This window comes from Physella acuta, unplaced genomic scaffold (genome assembly GCF_028476545.2).
Source record: "Physella acuta isolate Inbredline_101_S28 unplaced genomic scaffold, ASM2847654v3 ptg000620l, whole genome shotgun sequence".
Taxonomy (NCBI): Eukaryota; Metazoa; Mollusca; class Gastropoda; family Physidae; genus Physella; species Physella acuta.
Window position 1 is genome coordinate 681,993 of NW_026732139.1, and position 11,999 is coordinate 693,991.

The following is an 11,999-nucleotide window of genomic DNA, read 5'->3' on the forward strand; positions in this document are numbered from 1 at the left end:
TGGGATTTTAACAGTCACCAGGTAATTTGTTTTGTCTGAGTTTTAAAACCAAAAAATTATCTTTACCAAATTTGGCTTCAAGTTTAGCAGACGACATGGTGGCTGTAGCCACTTTCCTGGCCAACTTGTGGCCATCATTGGTCAGGAATTTCACAAGCATCACATTCAGCCTCTTGAAGTCAGCATTTACAAGAACAATATCTTTTTTCTGCTCAATTAAACATGGGATATAATTATTGGATAGTGTTGAGCAGTTAAAAAGATTAACCAAGAATAAAACTAGGAAACAAAATAAAAATATTACTTTGTTGGAGACCACTGTGGTGACATTTGGACTGACTGTAGGCTTGAATTTAGGTTCACTTGGTGGTTTTTGTGGAAATGTTCGATTCACAAAAGACATTATTTCAGTCAATGTTTCCTGATTAGCTAAACACAAAAAAAAATATTATAACTTTAATAAAGAAACCTACCAAATGTTGAACTAATTTTAAGCTTTCTTAAGGCAGATCTATACAATTTTAGTTAATTACATTTTTATCATAACCAAACTGAATTGAAAGGGACATAACCAATTGCACAAGAAGGGAGAGCACTTACCTATAAAATCTAAACTGTTAAACTGCAAGTTCAGTACTCTCATGACTGTGTCTCCTGCTGAACCATCCTGAGCCATGGAGGCAGGGGAGGTAATGACCTCATACTCTAGCATGATCAAAGCTTTAGCATCTGATGCTGTGAAGTGGTGAGGCATGGAGTTGTCTGTTGATTTTCTGCTAGGTGCGGCTGGAGCTGATAGGTTTAAAAATTGTCACAAGCACTTTAACACAGGCAAAAGGTCGAGCAAATAATAACATGTCACATTTAATAAATGGAACTACATACTTCATCACACAATTTAATAATGGCACTACGTGTTTTAATAATGACAGTAAATATTTTAATGATGTTGCTACATATTTTTTTTTAAAAGGCAATACATATTTCAATAATGGCACTGCATATTTCAGTAACAGCAAAATGTATTTTAATAATGTGCACTATGTATTTTAATAATGCAGTTTAATATTATAAATCATCTTATATCTCAACACATACATATTTTGAGCTTATATCATGAGAGAGACCAACCTTGTGGTAGAACGGAATGAAAGGCATTGCTGATGGCATCCTGGATGGACTGAAAACTGCTAAATGATATGGATGTGTTCAGGTTAGGTGAGCCAGGTGATGCTGGGGAGGATGGAGACATGGGGGAGGAGGGGGAGTTAACTTCTGACCCTTTGATGCTGCCACTCCGACTGTCAAGCCTGGAGAAACATACACATATTCCACACTAAAATATTTTGATTAACATTAAAAACCATTGGTCATGCTACAAGCTATTTCTTGTAAGTTAATTCTGTTTTAAAACTACCATTCTAGTTGACTTGGTATATTAAATATAAGGCAAGAGGGGGGGGGGAGATTAGGGAGGCAATGGGCAACTAATTTTATAACTAATTTTTTTTTAAATGAAATATAAGACAAGGGGGATAAGCAACTCATCCTACATGAAATATAAGACAAGAGAAGCAATGAGCAACGGATCTTACATGAAATATATGGCAAGGGTGGCAATGAGCAATGCAATCTACATATGAAATATGAAATATAATTCAAGGAAGGAATGAGCAAGTGTTCTTAAATCAAATATATGGCAAGGGAGGTCAAAAGTAACTAATCTTACATGAAATATAAGCCAAGGAAGACAATGAGCAGCTGATCTTACATGAAGTATAAGCAAGGGAGGCAATGAGCAACTGATCTTACATGACATTCCTGTGTGAAGCAATGAGTAACTCAAAGTCTCGCCCATATGTCTGTAGAGCATCAACCAATAGCAGACTGTGCACAGTGAGAACCAAGGACATGTTGAGAGGCTTCAGGTGGACATCTGCTTGAACACCTGTCACCTGGAGTTCAATCAGTGCTTGACCTGCAATAAGTGAACACGTTACCTACACAATCTTAAGTGATTTCATTTATTATGTTACTGTGAATAAGATACTTTTTTAAATTTCTTTTTATATTTTTTGAAGTGTACAATAGAATTAGGTAAAATATGATAATGTATTTGACTAACAGTTTGAAAAGGGAAAAATCAATTACCTTGACTTTGTACCTCAAGAGATAAATTATTGATGAGAAACTGTAAAACCACCATCTTGTTTTCTTCTGTGTTTTCTTTAGGGGATGGAAACACCTGACTGAAAAAAAATCATGTGAGATAAGAATAACTATAATTTTTAAAGATAGAAACATAGCAAAAACTCATACATAACAACAAATAATTTTCAAAGCTATAAAAGGTAATAACATAGCCATATCTCACAAATAACAACTAATAATTTTCAAAGCTATAAAGGTAACAACAAAGTCAATCTCACAAATAACAGCTAATAGTTTTCAAAGCTATCAAGTTAATAAACCGGGAGTGATCTCCCCTAAACTTTCTCAAATTTTCTTATATAAAACAACAGGGGATGGGAACTTGGGATATAGACATGATTTTTAATCCATTTCAAATACTTAAACTTTTTAAAATAGAATAAAATCTCGTAGAAAAAAGAATTGCACACCAGGTGAACGCCAAATTAAATGTGCATAATAGTGCGCAATATTATTAGTACTTTATAAATTTACATGCGTTTTTTGAGAGATCGGAAATAGCGTAAATTAGTACTTCCGGTCAACGGAAATTACTCAAAATTTGAGAGAAGGTAGAGAATTAGATCTTTTACTTACATGTGAAATTTCATTTATCTATCTGAAATAGTACTCAAGTTATAGGCTTTTGAAAAATTCAAAGTAGAAAAAGTACCACTTCCGGTTACCAGAAATCGCTCAAAAGTTGATCAGGATCTACGATTTTGATAAAATACTTATATATGAAATTTCATCAACGGTACTCAAGTTATCGTGTTTACACACACACAGACACACACACAGACATACGGACAAGAAAGTAAAAACATAGCCAAACCCTATCAGGCATGATGGTTGACCAATCAGAGACTTACTCATCAAAGCTGGACTGGTCCACTGTACCAGATATCAGGTTGCTGTCAAATGATGAGTGCTGGTGAAGTAGAGTGTGGCTCATGTCTGGAGTTTTGGGCTTGGTGAATTTTTCCAGGCACTTTTCTAGCCCCTGGATCTGTAGGTTAAACAGGTAGAGCAAGAGTTGAGACTTCAAACACCCCATTGCCAGGGGGGGAATATTTACATCATACATCAGAAATCAACTACAGAACTGCAGTTAATATCACAGTGTTATGATAAAAAAAATTTTTTTAATACTTTCAGCACTTCAAAATTTTACTTTTTTAACAGTAACAAAGAAGGCTTGATCATTGCACAAATTACTCTTCCCAGAATATTATGAAATATGCTTATAAAAATGTGCTTATACAATTCATAAAGCATATGTAACCAAACAACAGACTCACCTTTCTTTCATTAAGATGAAAGGTCAAGGTTGGTAGATTGCCAGACAGTTTAGCAGCAGGCCATTGTGCATCAGATGTCACTATCAGTCGTCTGAAATAAGTGGCAACATTCTATTTGATTCCAATTCTTTTTATTTTTATTAAGACTGATTAAACCTAATGGAATCAAGTGATTTGTGTTGATGATAGGGAAGTCTGGCACTATAAAGATCATAAATTACCTTTCTAGCATGACTGATAGGTTACATTAAATCTACCTTCAAATTACGTATGGATGTTAAAACTATCTACTGCAACCAGTTACCTTTCTAGCATGACTGATATGTTAAATCTATCCACAACATGCATTAGACTTGTTCCACGAGCGTAGGCATGTTTCCAGTTGTCATGTAACCTTCCCAGCAGAACTTGCACCTCTGTCAGGCCGATACGGTATCTGGGCATGTCAGGCATTCACATAATCATTACATGGTAGAAAAATCAGTTGTTATTAAGTTAAATATCAGGCATTTACATAATAATTACATGGTAGAAAAATCAGATGTTATTAAGCTAAATAAATCATGTTTACAAGTAACAGCAACATCACACTATAACTAGCTTTTCATCACAGATATCAGTTAATGATGAATTAATTTTTAGCTTATAGGTTTAGAATTTCGAACACATCTCTGCATAAATTTATTTTGCTTCATTAACTGTTTAGAAAGTTGAGTCTCACAAGGCTAATTGCCCAATAGTCACCAACGCACTATTAACTTTATAGACTAAGCTACAAAAAGTTTAAAACTGTCTAGCTTACCTTTCATAGAGCCGGTCCTGAAACATATTATCTGTGCTCATCTCTGGCAGGGAGTCTGAACTTCTGACTTGCTTCAAGGCTGCCATGTGACCAGCACTCATTGTCTTCTTCACTTCTGCATCTTCTTCTGTTTCATTGGGGGGTGTAGATAATGGAGTCTCAAACTTGTCTGGAGGAGAGTATTAGGATGTCAACAGTGAAAACAGTTAATAATTATGAATAAAAATCAGAAAGGCCCAAGTTCGAATCTGTATGAAAAGCTGGTAACAAGACCTCCTATCTGGGGCACAAAATTAGCCATGCAAGGGTTCTTCAATTTACTTTTACAGTGCAAACTGTAAAAAAAAAAAAATGGGATGGCTTGTTAAGTACTTTGGCTCTAGGCTATCCTTGAATCTACCCAGCTCTTATGAGCACATAACTCAAGACTGGGAGGCTAAAGGCAATTAGGCATAGTAGTACAGTCAAGTTCACATATCACTTTCATTTTATTTACTCATATAAACTCTCAGAACTGGAAAAGTAATGTATTTAATTTTTTTAGAAAGAAAAAATATCACCTTCAAGGTCATCATACTTTCCCCAGACTTTGGTATCGTCTGTGATGAGATCTGAAGGAGAAGATACTGTGTTCAGACGGAAATTGCCAAGATCAATGACCACCAGCTGAGGGTTGGAATCTGTGACACTCTCTGGTATTATGAGCTTGGGAGCACTAATGTCAAGGTTGATATTCCATCGGCTTGTTTTACCCTAAGGAAAAAAATAACAGAATACTCAAAACTAACTAGAAAAACTAAAATTATCTTAAAAACTGTAAAATACTTTAAAAAAATACTTAAACTAATATTGTGTATAAAATGTAAAATTAATTAAAAAATTGGGAATCTAAATTAAATTATTTAAAACATTTTTACAATAGAAAGAAAGCAAAAAAGTAATTAACTTGAAGATTTAACAATACTACCAAAGGTAGACAACTAAGAATGCTAACAGTTAGAGTTACCTCCAGCAGCTGGTCCAGTGTATTTCTTAATTCCTCTTGTGTCTGTTTCCTTAGCTTGTCAAACTGCCAGCTTGATACTATAAAAAAAAAAAAAACTTACGTCACGGTATTTAATGCTTTACTTATTTAATGCTTAATAAGGTTTGAATAAATCTTCATTCATTAGAAAGTTTAAGCATATTTTATGTTTTAAAGTTGCTTTTTAAGTACAAATACCGCAAGAGATTAATGTCATTACTTTGCAAATACCAATGATCCATCAGTAGTTATTTATTTTTAATTAAATGTTTAGTTGATGTTGATGATTAGCTGCCACAATACCAACTTGGATTGCAGAATTCATAAACTTTTTTTAGATTTTATCACTGTATAATTTCAAGCGTGAAACCCCCCTAACTTTAATACCAAGGATACCAAACCAGAAGTGTAGCTAAGGCAACCCTACCAGAACTAGCAGCCCTAGAGAGCCCAGTGGTTGGAGTACTGAACAGATCTTTGATCCTGTGGATCAGCTCTGGGGTGTAGATGATGTCTAGGGGCTGGGTCTTGATGTTCAAGCTAAACAGAAGCAATATAAAAACAGTTGTGGTGATGATACCTACAATCCCTAGTAAAAATCACTTGGCACAAGTAGTAAGTGGACTGCCTCTTAGTAATTATTTGTCTCAGCTAAAAATATTTGTAAACCAAACATATATTTGAGTAATAGATACTACTTACTAAGTTACCTCCCTTTTCTTAATTCATGCAATCTCTTTAAACAATTTGTAATGATTTTTATAATATCTAATTAGATTGAAATTGTTCCATTAGAAATTGTTCAAAATTGAGTTAAAGATGTAACCACAAACCCACAGACAGACAGACAGACATCCAGACATTGTGACACAAGTAAAAGCTTGTAATATATAACCACAACATTGTACATTCCCTTAAGAATTTTGATGTCTATGTATCCACCAGTATTTATAGGAACATACTCCAACTACTTAAAACAAAGTAAATTCTCAGCCATCTACCTGTATTTGAATTTTGACCCAGGAGTTTTTTCATAGCTGAGTTTAAAGAACTCCATTCCTTCATAGTCTTTACTGGCAATATTTTGGGCATTGACAATCTGGGATATTGGGTTGAAGGCAGTCTTACAGTTTGGATCCTGGAATGTAAATAAACATATATATTTATTAAAAGCTTACATATCATGAAAACATAATAAACTTTTAATTTGAGCTGTTTGTTAAAAAAAACCATCTCAAGTTTCGAGAATATTTTTATACTATTTACATATTTTTTCTTTTGTTTTGGTCCAGCTATCCAAAAATGTCATTGTTTAACTAAGTTTAACCTACTAGTGAATTCAATATATACCTTGGCCTGTGGACAAATGACATAGGTGAACATTGGGCTCTTTGATGTGTGGTCTTGAACAAACAGATTTCCTACTGCAAGGGAAAACCTCATAGCACTGGTGCGAGGGCGTGACTCAAACTCCATTGCTATAGTAGAACAGTGTAGTTCCACAAGAGAGTTATCTGCTAGAGAAAAAATACATCTTTGTAAGAGAACAATGTAACTCCACTAAGGAAATATATGCTAGAAAATAATCCAACCAGGAAAAAAAACTTTAAAAATAATGAGTTAAGATTAAAATCTAAACAGTTCAGTGAGCCAAACTTACTTTTTTCAGAGAGCTGGGATGATTTTAAGTGAAAGGAGCCTTTTTTCAGCAGGAATGTCATTCTGGCAAACACTGAGTCTTTTCTGAGGAATGAGCTGTGCTCTGAAGAGTCTTTTATAACATCTTGAATTTCTTGCTCTGAAGTTCACAAGGTCCAAAACATCACTAACAGTAAATACCTATTTCAAAAATACTATAGAAGTAATACTGATTTGTAGTATTATCAGTAAAGTAAATGCTTTAAAATGTTACCAATCTCATCCTCAGTTAGAATATCCTCTGTAACTAGAACAGGGTCTTGAGAGATGTTGGGCTCAGACTGTGTGGGAGGGGAGGTGGAATCAACATCAGAGGCAGGGGCAGTGGCGGGCTGTGACCAGCCTGACCAGCCAGGGAACCAGCGCTGAAACAAACTGCCGTTTTCTGTTGCCTGGGTGGGGGACACTGCTTCAGGGGGTTGAATTGTTTTCTTGGCTGTTATAGATGCCTAAAGGGAGAGGTTAATGTTAAGTTAAAAAATCAAATGGTGTTTGTTAAATATATAGAACAAAACTTTATGAATGAAGTCGTTTAAATTTGTATACATTGGAAATTGATTGGAAAAAATTTAATTTAATGCTACAGAATTTTGGCAGTAAATCAGGTGGGTTTTTTTAAAGTTTTCTTTTAGAACAGATTTGTAAAATTAGTTTGCTAATATATTGTAGTGGCTAAACATTACACACTGCTACAAACAATTTAATTTTCTATTTGCACAAGTGGGAACAAATTAATACTTTAGACTATCACTTACACCAAGATTGCTCTTCTTAACTTTGAAAAATGCTGCTTCCCTTATTCCTTTCAACTCCTCAAATGTGAATTCTTCTTCTATATTTGTTTTTGTTGCCTGTAAGTGTTGGTGAATATAAGTTACAATTGTACCAAATAATTTCAAGCGATGATGAAATACTAATACTATTTAGAATAATGATGAATGTTTATTAATACTATATAGAATAATAAAGAATGTTTATTAACACAATTTAGAATGATGATGAATGTTTATTAACAAATTTAGAATGATGATTAAAATTTGAATGATGAAAATATTGATAAAAAAATATTTAGAATGAAGATGAATGTTTATTATCACTATTAAAAATGATATTGAAGACATTGATTAACATGAGATAAATGATGAAAACTAAATATTTTCTCCCACCTTTTGTTGGAGAGTCAAGGGTTCCCCCTTGAGATAGGTGGTGTAGATCTTTGAGTAGACAGTGACAGCATGAACACGATCCACCATAAAGTTCTTGGTCAACCTTTCATTCCTCTCCTGTATGGCTGCCAGGTGGGCCTCCTGGGCAAAGTGCCACCACTCACGAGGACTGAGAAAAACCACATTTGTTTACTAACATGTTGTTGAACATTTTATTGACTGTTAAACCCTGGTACTTTAAAAACATGCAAGAAAATTGTAACCAAAAAAATTAATTTCTGCTGGTATTATCTTGAGAGTAACCCCCAGGAAAAGTGGAAGAGAGGGCACCTAAGATGGACTGGGAGGCAGAGTCTTCTTGAGGCTGTATGTTCCACAAGGAGCAAAGAGGTTTACGTCAAGTAAGTAAGTTAAGTATTGCTACAATAACCCAAACCTTGGATTTAACCATATCCCCCACCCTTAGCACTGACCTTAAGAATAACCTAGACCATAATCCTGACTCAAACTTAAATGGAAATACTGATCCAAACCCTAATCCTTGTCCTAAGAGGCATATTGTAAGAAAAAAACTTTGATACAATATTTAACTGCCTACCAGGATTTTTATAAGATCCGATAGAATCAGTTCAACAACAAAAAAGAGCCACAACAAAATGACCTATTCTTAAACAGAAATGATTTTCCGATTATTAACTTACCTGACATTGACTGAGAATGCTGGACGACACTTTCTATACTTCCTCCTCCTGTTATGGCGCACAAATTCTTTCTGCCACAGGTAGAGGCTCTGGTACTGGCTGGGTGTGAGGCTGAAAGACATGTCCCCTAGGGTGAGCTCTACAAAGATGCGGGGCATGGCTAGAGAATGAAGTGGAAGAGCTGAAGTGTTGCGGGTAACCTTCCCTTGGGCTGTGACAGGACGAAGTATGTATTCGTGTTCCTGAGAAGTAAATAAAAGCAGAATTCAATTTTCTTTTTTAAACCTCAGTTTTGAATAAATTCTTATTCTTCTATCTATATGTATCTTTATACTTTATCAATTGTATTTGCAGTTGTTAAAGCTGATCTGATTAAGGAATTTCTGGATCGCTCATAACACAGAAAAGAAATTAACAGTGCAAAGTGATCTCACCATAAATTGTCCTGAGGCAGATAGAAACATCTCTCTTTCAAGAACATCCTGCCATTAGAACAAAAATTTAACTAACTAAAATCAAAGAAAAAATATTTTAAGGAAATAGTTATATCAGAAGTATGCTACATCAAAAAAAAGAGCTGCCCAAAATGGAGTCCAATGGAGAGGTCTGGCTGCAGCCCTTTGCTCCCCAGAGGCCACAAAGGATTAAGCAAGCAATGCTACTTCACTGTTGGTGAAAATTATACATCAATATATTAAATTTATCCATTTCCTCACAAACTTGCTAATATACTTACAGACAGTTCAGACATGGGTAGATTTCCCAACATTGACACATTAGTGTCGCAGTAAATGCCAAAATCTTTAAGATCAACAAGTTTGAACATTTTATCAGCTTCATAATGGCTGACAAACTTTGACATCTGAAACAGAGAGCATAATTTTTCTCAAAATGCTTAATTAAACATTTATGCTACTTGAACTGAATATTTATTTACAGATTTTGTTTCTATATGACATACTTCATCAATACAACATAAGTGTGATGAAAAATTGTAAATGTGTACCTACCCATGATGCATCTGTACTTTGCACACTAAGGTTTTTAATTATAACACCACAAGCAAATGGACACGAAGGGTTGGTTTTATCATCTTCATATCTTAGATGGACATCTTTCACTTTCAGCTGAAAATTTGCAATTGTTTTTTATATTTATTACTGTAAATGCAATTAAAAGTTAATATTTTTTTAAATGTTAACTTTAAAACAACTTTATAGACAACCTGAATGTTTTCCAGAATGTTGGCAGCCATAGATGTACCATATGAGAACCATGAAGCAGACGACTGATCTGGTTGTGTCCCTTGAAAAATCTGAAACATTTAATTATAATAGGGATTATAAATGATGTCGTACACCCAGGGAGAGGAGAGTTCTGCTTCAGACTTTTGGGACAATGTGTTAGGTGGAAAACCAATGAAGGGGAAGAGGGATGATCATGTTGCAGCATATTATTGTTTAAAGTAAAAATTATGGAAGATGTGTTTGTTAGAGAACTCTGGTGTTTAGGAGAAGGGTTGGAACTTTGTGACATAATGGGGGGGCGGGATTGGGATTGAAGTTATTCACATGAGATGATGTGGGTCACAAAAACTTGCTAAAACATAATGATGTCATGTATGGATTTGTTACTTTAGCAGACAGCATAAAAAACTACTCTCTTTGTTGGGGTGTCACAAAGATAAAAATATAAACATTTAGCAATGTGTAAATTAAGTTGCAACAATGAGCAATAAAAAAGGAGACTGACCTGCCATTTCTCCTCCAATGCATCCAGCATTGTCTTCTTCTGCTCTTGTGCGTGCTTTCTTTCTAGCTCTTCGTTGTACTGTGGACATTGATTATTGTGGTGAATTTTATGCAGAATTTTTTCTTGAGTGATTCAGTGAATACCATGAAACACATCAAAAAAAATTATTGGCTGATATGCAGATAGCTTCTTTTGCTTTGTAGCAAGAAGTCACTAATATAATATGTAATATTAACCTATAAAATTATTTATATACATTTGATAAATAACATAATACCAGCTAAAATAAAGAAAAGATTTACCTGTAAAGTGGACAAAGGTCCAGCTACAAGGTATAATTTCTCTATAGAGATGACCCATGGTTCACTTCTAAGTCGACGCAGTGGAATGTGCAATGTGATTTTTCCAATGAATCCTAAAGTGTTTATTTTTTAAAATATTTTAGCCATCCATAATAAAATATGTGATATAAAAGAACATAATTCATAAAATATTTGCAACATGCAATAAAACCTACCAGACTTTACTTCTATAGGTATATCTAAACTTTTCAAGGCATCTTTCTTCAATGGAAGATTTTCAAGTTCAACAGCACCTACAAACAAGATGTTATCATTGCAACCTTCCAACTACACAAACAATAACATCTAATTTCAAAAAGAAAAAAAAATTGCTTAGTATTATAAAAAAAGACATTTTTTTTACAATGTTTTCTACCTTGCAATAGGGCAATAGACAACTGAGCAGTGTTGAGATTTTCCACATATTCTCCTACATAAGTATTTAGTACCCATGCTGCTAACCCTTCAAGCATTGTGCATGAAAGTATTTGATTTCTGGTTTAAGAAAGCATTTGTCTGAAATTGTTTATAAATGTTATGATTATCAAATAAAAGTAACATTATTTATTAAAAAAAACTTTCACTAATAAGAGTAATCCGATAAAAGAATTTTTTAAAATGAATTTCTATCCACTTTCCACACGCAATGAACCAGTAAAAAAAAAAAATGCTCACATTTTTATGTGAAGCTTGAGATAGGGCTGGCATGATGGGGGAGGGTTTTGGGTGCATTGTTTAGTAAACAGACCTTTTTCCAACAGGTAATAGGTAGTTTAGAATAAGCTAGCATTAACGACCAAAGTTATTTAACCTTGACATAACCAGATCTATAACCCCAGACAAATACTCCAACAAAGGTACACTCTAATAACTTATACAAGACTAAGAAGCCAAATGAATGAGTTTAAAGAAAGTATTATTAACATTGTTGGTAGAACATCAAGAAAAACAGTTTTAGAGTTTAACACTTAACAGAACACTTCAGGGGTGTTTCATTTATAATAAATGACGTCACACTCCTTGG

At 34.2% G+C, this 11,999-nt stretch overlaps 1 protein-coding gene across 1 annotated transcript in view; it reads right to left on the reverse strand.

Moving 5' to 3' along the window:
- Nucleotides 1–11,999, reverse strand: part of LOC131947988 (intermembrane lipid transfer protein VPS13D) — a 63,071-nt gene that overhangs the window by 49,690 nt on the left and 1,382 nt on the right. Inside the window, exons 2-29 of the mRNA XM_059309424.1 lie at nucleotides 11,352–11,491; nucleotides 11,152–11,229; nucleotides 10,937–11,049; nucleotides 10,635–10,712; nucleotides 10,108–10,197; nucleotides 9,893–10,009; nucleotides 9,619–9,744; nucleotides 9,317–9,364; nucleotides 8,883–9,124; nucleotides 8,182–8,350; nucleotides 7,771–7,866; nucleotides 7,230–7,464; nucleotides 6,978–7,115; nucleotides 6,668–6,834; nucleotides 6,319–6,455; nucleotides 5,745–5,857; nucleotides 5,300–5,376; nucleotides 4,854–5,046; nucleotides 4,294–4,462; nucleotides 3,796–3,927; nucleotides 3,492–3,582; nucleotides 3,063–3,199; nucleotides 2,152–2,249; nucleotides 1,813–1,978; nucleotides 1,132–1,310; nucleotides 601–792; nucleotides 305–429; nucleotides 67–208 (exon numbers count right to left, since the gene is read on the reverse strand). Of these exons, the coding sequence (XP_059165407.1) occupies nucleotides 67–208; nucleotides 305–429; nucleotides 601–792; nucleotides 1,132–1,310; nucleotides 1,813–1,978; nucleotides 2,152–2,249; nucleotides 3,063–3,199; nucleotides 3,492–3,582; nucleotides 3,796–3,927; nucleotides 4,294–4,462; nucleotides 4,854–5,046; nucleotides 5,300–5,376; nucleotides 5,745–5,857; nucleotides 6,319–6,455; nucleotides 6,668–6,834; nucleotides 6,978–7,115; nucleotides 7,230–7,464; nucleotides 7,771–7,866; nucleotides 8,182–8,350; nucleotides 8,883–9,124; nucleotides 9,317–9,364; nucleotides 9,619–9,744; nucleotides 9,893–10,009; nucleotides 10,108–10,197; nucleotides 10,635–10,712; nucleotides 10,937–11,049; nucleotides 11,152–11,229; nucleotides 11,352–11,448 (3,745 nt within the window). The 5' untranslated portion in view covers nucleotides 11,449–11,491. The remainder of the gene's footprint in view (nucleotides 1–66; nucleotides 209–304; nucleotides 430–600; nucleotides 793–1,131; nucleotides 1,311–1,812; nucleotides 1,979–2,151; nucleotides 2,250–3,062; nucleotides 3,200–3,491; nucleotides 3,583–3,795; nucleotides 3,928–4,293; nucleotides 4,463–4,853; nucleotides 5,047–5,299; nucleotides 5,377–5,744; nucleotides 5,858–6,318; nucleotides 6,456–6,667; nucleotides 6,835–6,977; nucleotides 7,116–7,229; nucleotides 7,465–7,770; nucleotides 7,867–8,181; nucleotides 8,351–8,882; nucleotides 9,125–9,316; nucleotides 9,365–9,618; nucleotides 9,745–9,892; nucleotides 10,010–10,107; nucleotides 10,198–10,634; nucleotides 10,713–10,936; nucleotides 11,050–11,151; nucleotides 11,230–11,351; nucleotides 11,492–11,999) is intronic.